Source organism: Octopus sinensis, linkage group LG8 (genome assembly GCF_006345805.1).
Source record: "Octopus sinensis linkage group LG8, ASM634580v1, whole genome shotgun sequence".
NCBI classification, from domain to species: domain Eukaryota; kingdom Metazoa; phylum Mollusca; class Cephalopoda; order Octopoda; family Octopodidae; genus Octopus; species Octopus sinensis.
The window spans coordinates 75,098,808-75,112,765 of NC_043004.1; the positions used below are offsets into that span (position 1 = coordinate 75,098,808).

General features: G+C 41.5%; 2 protein-coding genes across 2 annotated transcripts in view; both read right to left on the bottom strand.

Annotated features, from left to right (window-relative positions):
* The window catches only part of LOC118764392 (low-density lipoprotein receptor-related protein 2-like), a 280,304-nt gene that overhangs the window by 86,259 nt on the left and 180,087 nt on the right, over window positions 1-13,958 (bottom strand). The window lies entirely within an intron of this gene.
* Window positions 1-13,958, bottom strand: part of LOC115214851 (low-density lipoprotein receptor-related protein 2-like) — a 106,439-nt gene that overhangs the window by 54,763 nt on the left and 37,718 nt on the right. Inside the window, exons 17-20 of the mRNA XM_036505469.1 lie at window positions 12,987-13,109; window positions 5,677-5,799; window positions 4,018-4,143; window positions 348-479 (exon numbers count right to left, since the gene is read on the bottom strand). Coding sequence (XP_036361362.1) covers window positions 348-479; window positions 4,018-4,143; window positions 5,677-5,799; window positions 12,987-13,109 — 504 coding nt within the window. The remainder of the gene's footprint in view (window positions 1-347; window positions 480-4,017; window positions 4,144-5,676; window positions 5,800-12,986; window positions 13,110-13,958) is intronic.

Sequence of the window (13,958 nt, forward strand, 5' to 3'; positions counted from 1 at the left end):
TATATATGTGTGTGTGTTTCAAAATATTAATGTCCAGTTGACAAAAGCAAAGTTTTAAGGGAATAGCGGTCATTTTCTTTGATTTCTAGACAGAAGCAAATCAGAAATAACACTTACTGACCAAAGACAAGAAATAAAAACAAAAAGTTTTGGAGGTTGTTCAGCCAATACCTTGCTTAACGCACAATCCTTGAAGCAACAAATGTTCACCACACACACACACAGAGGAATAGAAAGAAAGAGGGATGTGAAGGAGAAATGATGGAAGGAGAGAGAGAGGGAGATAGAGAGTGAAAGAGAGGACAAATCATCCAGAATTTCATGAAAATAGCTTGAGCAATTTTTACCATCTTTCTTCTTGCAGCTGTGAGTGTCAAGTCCTCTCATATAACCTTCATTACATTTGCAGGAATAATTTCCCACTGTGTTATGACACATCTGACTGCAGGTGTCCGGCTTCTCAAGGCATTCATCAATATCTATAAAAAACAAATTATAAAACCGTTTTTGATATCCATCAGTTGTTCAAATTCTGTAATGATTGACTTTGCCTTTTATCTTTTTGAGGTTGATAAATCAAGTACCAGTCATGAACTGGGGTCGATGTAATCAACTTATGTGCTCCCTTTAAATTGCTGGCCTTGTGCCAAACTTTGAAACCGCTATCTATCAGTGTCTATATTTATCAAAGAAGGTGATGAGCTGGCAGACTCGTTAGCATGTTGAACAAATTGTTTAGTCATATTTCTTGTAGTTCTTTATGTTCTGAGTTCAAATCTTACTGAGGGCGCTCTTTCCTTTTATCTGTTCTGGGTTGATAAAATAAAGTACCAGTCATGTATTTGGTCGATGTTATTGATTTCCCCCATCATCAAAATTACTTGCCTCAAACTCTGCAAAGGATTAGTGTCCCATTCAGTGGGTCTGTCGTGATTAGGGTCACTTCTATGCCACGAAACCTGGCCAACTAGCCTTATCAGTCCTAGGGCTCAAGAAAAAAATATTTATGGGAAAATCCTTTCATCTTTTTGTATTTTTACAAGAGGAAGTACATGGGAAATTTGTTGACCGTTTCATTCACAAGGCTACCATCGGTCAGTGAGTGTTTATTTTCAGTTTCCAAAATGGAATTATCTTACTGAACAAGGATTGTATATAAAGCATAAATTTTGCAGTTGCTGCCCCATGAGAGTGAAGAGCAGATCTGTAGTTAAAAAAGGGGGCCATTCCTTCATTTGACAGGGGAATATTGTATCTGAAATTACATTATCCAGGTGTAATTAGATTGAGATTTTGCTTCTTTTACGGGTAAGTCAAGGGACCAAACGCAAGCCCACATGTTGCTTTGTGAGGATCTTTACCTGATTGAGCACCTAGCATGAAAGACAACTCTGAGCCCCTGGCATAAAAGATAACTCTAGGCACCTGGCATAAGAGATACCTCTGAGCCCCTGGCATAAAAGATAGTTCTGAACACTTGGCACAAAAGACACCTCTAAGCACCTAACATAAAGGGCACCTCTGAGCACCTGGCATAAAGACACCTCTGAGCACCTGGCATAAAGACACCTCTGAGCACCTGGCATAAAAACCACCTCTGAGTACCTGGCATGAAGAAACCTCTGAGAACCTGGCATGAAAGATAGTTCTGAGCACCTGGCATAAAACCACCACCACGTCTTCCTCTCTATTACCCACCTCTTGTTGAGTCATGGGGCTTTTCCCTTTTCTGTTCTTTTTATGTCTTGCCACTTACTGGATGACCTTACTAGTGTTGGACCCATGCAAAAATCACTCAGTACACACCATAAGGTGTTTGGCACTGGGAAGGGCAAGTAGCCACACGAAAACTCACAAAAGCTAACACTGGAGCTTGCTGCAACCTTTCTGGCTTACCAAATCCTGTCAAACTGTCCAGTCCAATGCCAGCATGGACAATGGACACTAAATAATGAAGGTGATGATGATGATGATAATGAAAGCTGGTGTGTTTCTCTGTTTTTATGTGCTCTGTTCAAAGTTCTGGTCCGTAAACAGTTTTGAACTCAGCATGTCACACCTTATGCCACATACAACAAGCATTCATTTCTCTCTGTGCTTTCAAAGGGGGGAACTTCACCTGGACACAGACTGTATTCTTAATTAGACTCAACTCAGCCAAAGGAATGTTTTGGCCATGTTCAGTTTACGATTCCATTAAACTTACTTTAAATAATGGGCATCATACAGTTGTGATGCTTTTAAATGTAACTCCAAACTTACACATCATCAGCATCGACATCATGCTCAACATCGTCATCATCATCACCATTGACATCATCATCATCATCATCATCATTGACATCATTATCACTGACATTCACTGGCTCGGGAACGAAATTTGTATAGGGGGTGCAAACCCAGGTCCAAAATTTTTACAAAGTCTTATTGTGTTTATTTTATATTTATTTTTGTTCTTTGTCCATTGTAAAGAAACCTAACTTCGAGCTACTTTTTATAGATCAATTTTTATTAAACTTGAGAAAAGTAAGTGGGGGCACGAATCTTGAATCTGCATCCTGCAAAAATTTTAGGGGTTGCGCTTGCACTCCCTGCACCCCAGCATACAAGCATAGAGAACAAATATTAAAATATTTGTTCTCTATGCTGGTAAGAGTTGGTTGATTCTACAAGAACTGGCAAGGCCAGAGGAGAGCTGCACCAAGCAGCAGCTGTTGTCTGTTTTGGCCTGGTTTCTGTGACAGGAAGACCCCTTCTAATGCCAACCACTTTAAAGTGTGTAAAGAAAAGAAAGAGAAGCTTTGGAAATATACAGGGCTAAGATCAAATTCTTTGCAACAAGTATGAATTGATCATACAAAGCTTCAGGTTCAGTCCCACTGTGTGGCTCTATGGTCAAGTGTGTTCTACTGTTGCCCCAGGCTGGCCAGTGGCTGCTTAGTGAATTTGGGGGGCAGAAACTGTGGAAGCTCAATGTGTGTGTGTGTGTGTGTGTGCATGTTTGTTCTCCATCAGCACTTGACAACTGAAGTTGGTCTGTTTACATCCCTGCAACTTAGCAGTTTGGCAAAAAGAGATCAATGGCATAAGTAACAGACTGTAAAAAAAAATAAATATTGGGGCAATTTATTCCCCTAAAACCCTCCAAGGTGATGCTCCAGCATGGCTGCAGTCCAATCACTGAAACAAGTAAGAACCGAAGGTTAAAGAATACAAATATTGGTGCCAAACTTTGGTACCAGGTCAGTAATTTCAGTTGGGGGTAATTAAGTCAATTATGAGGGGGTGCTGAAAAATTCCTGGCTTTAAGGGTCTCGCGAAAGGCCTGGCTGGAGGCCCAACCTTCCAAGTTCTTTTACAAAGCTTGCAAAAACTGAGAGACCACTGCAATAAAAGTGTGAATCTGAGAGGAGGATGTATTGAATGAAATCATAATTAACTGATTCTCTCATATTTTCTCTTACCCAAAGCCAGAAACTTTTCGACATCTCCTCATACATTGACCCCAGTGTTTAACTGGTACTTAATTCATCAACATTAAAAGGATGAAAGGCAAAGTCGACTTTGGTGGAATTTGAACTCAAGACGTAAAGGCAGGCAAAATGCCACTGAACATTTTGCCTGATGTGCTAACAAACTCTGCCAGCTCACAGCTTTAAAGGTGAGAAATATTGATTTCAAATTTTGGCACAAGGCCAGCAGTTTTGATGGGAGGGAGTAAGTCAGTTAAATCGACCCTAGTGCTCAACTGGTGCTTAAGTGATCAACCCTGAAAGGATGAAAGGCAAAGTTGACCTCGGCAGAATTTGAACACAGAATGTAAAGACAGGTGAAATGTCACTAAGCATTTAGCCAGGTGTGGTAACGATTCTGCCAGCTGACAGCCGTAAATGTTAGAAATATTAACATGCAAATCGTGAATGTATCTTCATTAGTATATTCCACAGGAAAATAATAAAATAAAGTAAATACAAAAAAAAATCTGGTTGAATGGCTCAAAAGACGACTGATACTGACCCCGACAAGCTTTCCTATCAGTCATGAGGGTATAACCTGGGTTACATTCACAGTGGTAACTGGTCAGGGTATCAATGCATGTATGTTCACATCGATGGACAACCACATCTTCGCATTCGTTGATGTCTGTCGAAAGAAAGACATATAAAGAGAATAAATGGTAAAGCAGTGAGGAGACATAAGAAGGATTTCGAATTTTGGCACAAGGCCAGCAATTTCAGGAAAGCGGATAAATCGATTACATTGACCCCAGTATGCAACTGCTACTTATTTTATCAACCACGAAAGGATGAAAGGCAAAGACGATGTCAGCTGAATTTGAACCCAGAACATAACGACAGATGCAATGCCGCTAAGCATTTTGTCCGGTATGCTAACACTTCTGCCAACGTGCTCTCCTTATTGAGACAGAATGATAAATGTTGAGTGGAAAATACTGAAATAATTATGGCCAAATATTCAGGTCAGAATTCTACTATGTCGTCTTCCTTCACTTCTATACAATTTAGAGTGATGGCATGTGAAAGAATGGTTAGGTTTTTTTCAGCTCATTGTCCTAAGAATGGCATAATATAATGAATGGTAATCCGGATCCATTGACTGCCTGTACCTGGTTCAACTGCCCTGGTGTGGTCCTGGTAGCTGGCCATATGAACAGCTGGGCTTTAGACCAGCTATCCTGGTCTCTCTGAGCCATGGTAGCCAATGGGGTACTGGAATGAGGGGAGTTTCACAAATGCAGTGGAGGAGTGAATGACTTGTGGTGGTGAAGAACTGGGGAGTGTCAGGATGGCGGGGGTGAGAGTAGTTGGCATCATCATCATTTGATTCTGTTTTCCATGCTGGCATGGGTTGGATGGTTTGACAGGAGCTGGCAAGACCAAGGGGCATACAAGGCTTGGTTATTTTATAATTTTGCAAGCTACATGGTGACTTCATTAAATCCAGTGACATGAAAAACACATCAAGTACAAGCTGTAAAGTGGCTGGTATCAAGAAAGACATCCAGCTATAAAAACCAATACGGAAGCCTGGTGCAGTTCTTGGAGCCCTTGGATCCTATCAAACCCTTCAACCCATGCCAACAAGGAATATGGATGTTAAATGATGATCATGATGACAACAAGGACGACGATGACACATCACTGATGTATTGAGGAAACGAGTTTTAAAGGACATTAATTGCATGTGTGAAGTGAAATAGCTTGCTGACAAATTGAAGTACCAAGTTGGTTGGTACTTCAATTTGTCATCAAGTACCATCTTGGTTTACAGGGAGCAGTGATGTATGTAGAGAGTGTGCTGTCGGGGGCAACCCTTAAATCTGTCCCCCACCCTCTACTCCAGCTGACCAATACAGGCTTATAAAGCAGAGCGCAGAATGCTGCCTCCATAAAAGGGTCGCCCGAGGGGAGCCATGGCCCTCACCCCTTTTCTCAGCTAAACTCCTGCTAGGTAGGGTATGTAAAAAGGAAAACAAGTGGGTAGAGACAAGAGAGGAGAGGATGAAGAAAACATATGGGGGAGAGAGAGAGAGAGAGAGAGAGAGAAAGAAAGAGAGAGAGAGAGAGAGAGAGAGAGAGAGAGAGAGAAGTAGATATGAAAATAATGACAGAAGAAGAAGTAAAGAGAGAGGGAGGGAGGGAGGTTGATACTTACAGCAGTGACGTTCATCAGTTTGATCCGAGCAGTCAGGGTTCTTGTTACAGGCCAACAGGTAATTAATGCATTCTCCATTGTCACACCGGAATTGTCCAGGTGGACAAGTTGGTGCTGGTGTTACTGTAATGGTAAAATACATTACAATTTTTCACAAGAAAATCAAGAACATTATATATGTCTGTGTGTGTATGTGTGTATATATATATAAGAAAAAATTTGCCAATGTTCTGCGCCGTGAGGACCAAAGACTTGAGGTGTTTCGTGTTGCAAGACAGTGTGTGAGAGAGAATCGTGATGTGGTAGGAGAGAAGTGTGTTTGCATGGATGATGGTTCACTTGCGCTAAATGAGGATGCAAAGAGAGAGGTTTGGAGATGCCACTATGAAAGGTTGCTCAACAAAGAGAATGAATGGGATAAAGAGAGTCTGCCGAATGTCGACCCAATAGAGGGACCAGCTATCCGAGTTGACAGTTCCATGGTAGTTAAGGCAATTGGAAGCATGAAGACAGGGAAAGCCCCAGGCCCATCAGGAATTACTGCTGAGATGCTCAAAATATCTGGCAGTGTTGGCTATAGCCTAGTCACCCGTATAGTTAACCAGGTGATACACGAAGGAGTCATACCCAATGACTGGTGTAGTAGCATAATAGTCAACTGCTACAAAGGTAAAGGTGACACCCTAGATACAAGTAATTACAGAGGTATCAAGTTGTTGGATCAGGTAATGAAGGTTACGGAAAGGGTCATAGCCCAACTGATTAGAGAGAGAGTCAACCTAGACGAGATGCAGTTTGGTTTCATGCCAGAGAAAAGCACCACTGATGCCATATTTCTGGTGAGACAGCTGCAGGAGAAATACCTAGCTAAAGATAAAACTCTGTACCTGGCTTTCGTTGACTTGGAGAAAGCCTTTGACAGGGTCCCCCGTTCCCTTATCTGGTGGTCAATGAAGAAACTAGGGATAGATGAATGGTTAGTGAGAGCTGTGCATGCCATGTACAAGGACGCTGTTAGTAAGGTGAGGGTTGGCAACGAGTACAGTGAAGAATTCCAGGTGGAGGTTGGGGTCCACCAAGGCTCAGTCCTCAGCCTCCTCCTATTTATCATAGTCCTCCAGGCAATAACGGAGGAATTCAAGACAGGATGCCCCTGGGAGCTCCTCTATGCTGATGATCTTGCTCTAATTGCTGAATCACTATCAGAACTCGAGGAGAAGTTTCAGGCATGGAAGCAAGGATTAGAATCGAAGGGCCTTAGAGTCAATCTAGCTAAAACCAAAGTCCTAATAAGTAGGAAGGTAGACAAATCTCAAACGCCTTCAGGTAGATGGCCCTGCTCGATCTGTAGAAAAGGTGTAGGTAGGAACTCTATAAGATGCACCAAGTGTAAGCTATGGACACATAAGAGGTGCAGCAATGTCAAAGGAAGGCTAACTAGGAATATAGTTTTTGTATGTGGCAGATGCTCTGGTGCGATAAACACTGAAAGTGCACAGAGACCATCTTCTGCCACATTCCAGGGAGAAAAACTAGAAATAGTTGATAGTTTCTGTTACCTAGGTGATCAAGTCAGTAGCGGGGGTGGGTGTGCCGAAAGTGTAACAGCTAGAGTAAGAATAGCCTGGGCAAAGTTCAGAGAGCTCTTACCTCTGCTGGTGACAAAAGGCCTCTCGCTGAGAGTAAAAGGCAGACTGTATGACGCATATGTGCGAACAGCCATGCTACATGGCAGTGAAACATGGACCATGACTGCTGAGGATATGTGTAAGCTCGCAAGAAATGAAGCCAGTATGCTCCGATGGATGGGTAATGTCAGTGTTCATACCCGACAGTGTGTAAGTGCCTTGAGAGAAAAGTTGGACCAAAGAAGCATCAGATGTAGTGTGCAAGAGAGGCGTCTACGCTGGTATGGACACGTAGTAAGAATGGATGAAGATAGTTGTGTGAAAAAGTGTCACACCCTAGTGGTTGAGGGAACCTGTGGAAGAAGTAGACCCAGGAAAACCTGGGACGAGGTGGTGAAGAACGACCTTCGCTCTTTAGGTCTCACCGAGGAAATGACCAGAGACCGAGACCTTTGGAAGTATGGTGTGCGTGAAAAGACCCGGCAGGACAAGTGAGGCCATAACCCATGGCCCCTACCTGGGACGTAGTCAGTCCACCTGTGCATACCTTCCTTCTTGGGACACATAACTTGTGAAGACCTGTTGAGGCAAGTGAAAATCAAAAATCAAAAATCAAAAATCAAAGAATCAAATCGAAATCGATCCACATCAATGGAATTTGTAGTTTTGTGGTACCAGTGCCGGTGGCACATAAGAAAACCTTCCGAATGTGACCGTAGCCAGTACCGCATCGACTGGCCTCCGTGCTGGTGGCACGTAACAAACACCATCCGATCGTAGCCGTGCCAGCCCCGCCTGGCCTCCGTGCCGGTGGCACGTAAAAGACACCATCCAAGCGTGGCTGTTCGCCAGCTCGTCTGGCACCTGTGTTGGTGGCACATAAAAAGCACCCACTACACTCACGGAGTGGATGGCATTAGGAAGGGCATCCAGCTGTAGAAACACTGCCAGATCTGACTGGCCTGGTGCAGCCTTCGGGCTTCCCAGACCCCAGTTGAACCGTCCAACCCATGCTAGCATGGAAAGCGGACGTTAAACGATGATGATGATGATATATATATATATCTCTATATAAACGGCAGTTTGTCTGTCTGCGTGTCTGTATGTCTGTTAGGTTGTACCCTCACCCTGACCACGGCTTTCAACCGATTCTGATGAAACTTGACACACACATAGCCCAATGTCATAATTCATAACTAACGCAGCGAAAATTTTGAAAAGTTCCCCCAGTTCTGAAAAAAATCGATAAATTCGACATGGGGTCGAGAATCAGAAACACAAACCACAGACTGTCTAGGGGACGCAACTCGACCTTTTTAACTCTCAACTCCATCAATATCCAGCTACTTGAAGCTATTCCTGGTAATGTCCACGTCTACAAATCTATTGATAGGACAGCAGACCCCGCCGAGCTTGCCGATTATCCTGTTGAATTCCTGAATTCACTTGAACTGCCAGGCCTGCCGCCACACATCCTGAAGTTAAAAGTCGGTGCGCCCATTATGCTCATCAGGAATTTGGTTCCACCTAAACAGTGCAACGGCACACGTCTGATTGTGAAACATTTGCCACCACATTTAATAACGGCCACAATACTTACCGGTTGTGGGAAGGGAGAGGACGTCTTCATTCCACGCATGCATCTTCAACCATCAGGCGCTGACCTACCAATCCACTTCAGGCGTTCTCAGTTTCCTGTTAAACTCTGCTTCGCAATGTCCATCAATAAATCCCAAGGCCAAACGCTATAAGTCGCTGGGTTACAGTTGGGCAAACAGTGCTTTGTCCACGGTCAACTCTACGTGGGCTGTTCACGCGTTGGGAGGTGCAATGATGTTTTCATGTTTTCGCCCAAAGGGACAGCTAGGAACATCGTATACACAGAAGTATTCGAGTGAAGAGAAGACATTGCAACCTACACATGCGCCTTCGTTCCCTAGAGGAAAGGACTAGATTGGGATTAGTCGTTGCCTACTAGGGGCTCTTACATACCCGGGCAACGCCGGGCTATGCTGCTAGTATATATATATATATATATATATATATATATGTTTATAAAAATTAGAAAAAACACCTTTTATCAATTCAATAATGAAAAATTAAATTATACCATCTAGAAAATTACATATATGTTTTATCTTATATTTAATCTTTCTATAATATGTAATTTTCTAGATGGTAAAATTTAATTTTTCTTTATTGAATTAATAAAAGGTGTTTTTTTCTAATTCATATATATATTATATTTTGTGAAATTTGATTCAGTATTTCTAAATTGAATTTTTCCCTGTAAGTTTGGAATAATATTCCCTCATATTATATATATATATATTTGAGGTTTGATAAAAAATATACAGGGCTGTTGCTATGGTAATGGAGCATGCAGAATGATATCATACGGCACAGACTGAGCTTGAATTCTGTCTCACATGCACAGGAAGTTAAGATGTTCTCTCTCACTTCCGTTATTTATAGCAGAACTGGGAAGTGAAGTGTGTGGAGTGTGGCAGGGAAAATATGTGTGTCAGGGGAGAGAGACATGGCTTGAAGGTTATTACAGCCAAGAATCTTTCCAAATTACAAAACTCAAATTCCAGTTGAAAGGAAAATGATTTCAAGGTGTTGAGAAAATGCAAGAGAATGCAATGAGGTGGCTGCTTGCTATCTGGAAACCATGCTGCATAAGGGGACCACTTTGAAGGGGACCACTTTGAAGGGGACTACTTTAAAGGGGACCACTTTGAAGAGAACCACTTTGAAGGAGATTAGATACCGAATTGGTAGGTGTTGTAGTTTTCTTTTTATAGCACCAGTCATCATACTTTTACATCAGACCTCCCATATATATATATATATATATATATATATATATATATATATAATTATTTGAGGGAATATAATTCCTAACTCACAGGGAAAAATTCAATTTAGAAATACTAAGTCAAATTTCACAAAATATAATATATATATAAAAAAACTAGGAAAAAACCACCTTTTATCAATTCAAAATGAACAATTAAATTACACCATCTAGAAAATTACATATTATAGAAATATAAATATATATATATATATATATATATATATATATATATATATATATATATATATATATATATACACTCATACACACACACATGTATGTATAGTTTTTAATGGCTGAACTTGAAGTAGATAAAGCTATAACAGAGAGCAAATATTCTTTTCTACTGCAGGCACAAAGCCTGAAATTTTTGGGGAGTGGGGGCCAGTCGATTAGATCGACCCCAGCACACAACTGGTACTTATTTATTGATCCCAAAAGGATGAAAGGCAAAGTTGACCATGGCGGAATTTGAACTCAGAACGTAAAGACAGATGAAATACCTATTTCTTTTATTACCCACAAGGGGCTAAATGCAGAGAGGACAAACAAGGACAGACAAATGGATTAAGTTGATTACATCGACCCCAGTGCATAACTGGTACTTAATTTATCGACTCCAAAAGGATGCACAGTAAGTTAAGATGTTCTCTCTCACTTCCGTTATTTATAGCAGAACTGGGAAGTGAAGTGTGTGGAGTGTGGCAGGGAAAATATGTGTGTCAGGGGAGAGAGACATGGCTTGAAGGTTATTACAGCCAAGAATCTTTCCAAATTCCAGTTGAAAGGAAAATGATTTCAAAGTGTTGAGAAAATGCAAGAGAATGCAATGAGGTGGCTGCTTGCTATCTGGAAACCATGCTGCATAAGGGGACCACTTTAAGGAGATTAGATACCGAATGGTAGGTGTGGTAGTTTTCTTTTTATAGCACCAGTCATCATACTTTTTCATCAGACCTCCCATATATATATATATATATATATATATATATATATACTCATACACACACACATATATGTATAGTTTTAATGGTGGAACTTGAAGTAGATAAAGCTATAACAAAGAGCAAATATTCATTTCTACTGTATGAACAAGGCCTGAACTTTTGAGGGAGTGGGGGCTAGTCGATTAGATCAACCCCAGTACACAACTGGTACTTAATTTATTGACCTCAAAAGGATGAAAGGTGAAGTTGACTTCAGCGGATTTGAACTCAGAACGTAAAGACAGATGAAATACAAGAGAGGACAAACAAGGACAGACAATCGGATTAAGTCGATTACATCGACCCCTGTGCATAACTGGTGCTTAATTTATCGACCCCAAAAGGATTAAAAGCAAAGCCAACCTCGGCGAAATTTGAACTCAGAAAATAAGGACAGATGAAATACTGCCAAGTATTTCACCCGGCATGCTAACGTTTCTGCCTGTTTGCCACTTACAGAGAATAAATACTGAGTTCAAAATCCCTTTCGATTGGGAAAAAGTTGAAGGACAGCCATGGGACTTGATCCACTTCTTCTGTAAATATGAAAGATGTTCTACCATTGTACCAAAGCAATCCTTCAAATTTTACCATCCATCTTAGAAGCTTTGTTCTTACCTGAGAGAACTGTTTACTGTTTAGGTCGTAAGAAACTTTGAGAGACATCAAAAATATATAAATATATAGGTGCAGGAGTGTGTGTAGTAAGAAATTTGCTTCCTAAGCACATGGTTCTGGGTTCAGCCCTACAGGAATGCTCTTTGGACTAGTGTCTTCTACTTTAGCCCTGGGCTGGCCAAAGCCTTGCGACTGGATTTGGTTGACAGAAACTGAAAGAAGCCCTTTATATGTGTGTGTGTGTATCCCTCCCACCACCTCTTGACAACTGGTGTTGGTGTACTTGCACCCCATAACTTAGCAGTTTGGCAAAAGAGAATGATAGAATTAGCACCAGGCGTAACAGATAAAAAAAAGAAATTTTCAACCAAATTTCTTCAAAGCAGTGCCCCAGCATGGCCGTAGTCTAGTGACTGGAACAAGTAAAAGATATATACAATCCCTCTCACACATATATGCATATATTATACAACCAGAGCTGACCAATGAGTTCAGTAGACGGAAACTGTGTGGAAGCCTGTTGTATATGAGTGTGTGTGTGCATATGTGTGTGTGTGTGCATATGTGTGTGTGTGTGCATGTGTGTGTGCGTGTGTGCACTTGTGTGTGCATTGTTGTTTTCCTCATCATGACTTGACAATTGGTGTTAGTTCATTTGTGTCCCTGTAATACCCCAGCATGGCCACAGTCCAATAACTGCAACGAGTAAAACTAGAAGATAATAGAATATAAAAGACAATCTCATGTTCCACCATTATTTTGTCTCTAGAATCTATTGAGGCAAAACCTATTGAGTCAAGTACGTCAACATCAAAATAAAAATCAAATGGAAATTGTAGTTAAGACACCTGTGCTGGTGACACGTAAAAAGCACCGTCCAAACATGGCAGATGCCAGTGCCGCCTGACTGGTGTCCGTGTCAGTGACACATAAAAGCACCAATCGATCATGGCCGTTTGCCAGCTTGCTCTGGCCCCTGTGCTGGTGGCACGTAAAAAACACCCACTACACTCACGGAGTGGTTGGCGTTAGGAAGGGCATCCAGCTGTAGAAGCACTGCCAAATCAGACTAGAGCCTGGTGCAGCCTCCATGGTTTACCAGACCCCGGTCGAACCGTCCAACCCATGCTAGCACGGAAAACGGACGTTAAATGATGATGATGAATCTCTGAAGAAAGAAAGCAAAAACAAAGAAAAAAATGATGGGACACTCACAGCAAACGGATTCTTTTTCATCTGAATTATCACGGCAATCGTTATCTCCATCACAAACCCATGAATTAAGGATGCATCGATGGTTGTCACAAGTGAAAAGGTCTGCTCCACATTCTGGATATTCTGAAATCACAATCAATTTCAATAATTCATTTGGATTTTCATTTAACGATGTATATGTGTGTGTTACACAGTTTTCTTGAGTGTTGGGCCTCAGATGACTGAGACCTTTGGCAATCTGCTGTGCTTGAGAAGGAAGACTCATCAAGCCATATGAAATCATAGCCGTGGCAGATACTGGCCCTTGTGCCAGTGGCATATAAAAGCACTCATTGCCCTCTCAGAGTGGTTGGGGTTAAGCAGGGCATCCAGCCATAGAAACCATGCCAAATCAGACTGGAGTCTGGTGCAGCCACTCAGTTTACCAGCAACCGTCCGACCCATGCCAGCATGGACAACAGACGTTAAATGATGATGATGATGATCATTTACACCTGTTACTTAGCTTGTTACCAACAATGGTGTGACTATTAACACTGACTGTGTGGTTAAGAAGCTCACTTTGCAACCAGGTGGTCTCTGGTTCAGTCCCATACTGTGACACTTTGGACAAATGTCTTCTGCTATAATTTTGGGTAAACCAATGCCTTATGAGTGAATTTGCTTGATGGAAACTGTGGGGAAGCCCATCATGTGTGTGTCTGTGTCTGTGTTTGCCTATCACCACAGCCTAACAACTGGTGTTGGTCTTTTTATGTCCCTGTAACTTAGTGGTTTTGCAAAAGAGATCAATAGACTAAGAACCAGAGCTAACTGTTCCCCCACCCCACCCCATCAAGAAAAAAAGAAAAGAAACAGAACATAAATCCTTGGGTTGATTTGTATGACTAAAACCTTCAAAGTAGTCTTGATTGAAACCAGAGAAAGAGATAGAAACAAGCATTTCCCTGAACCCTTTAACATTCAAATTCA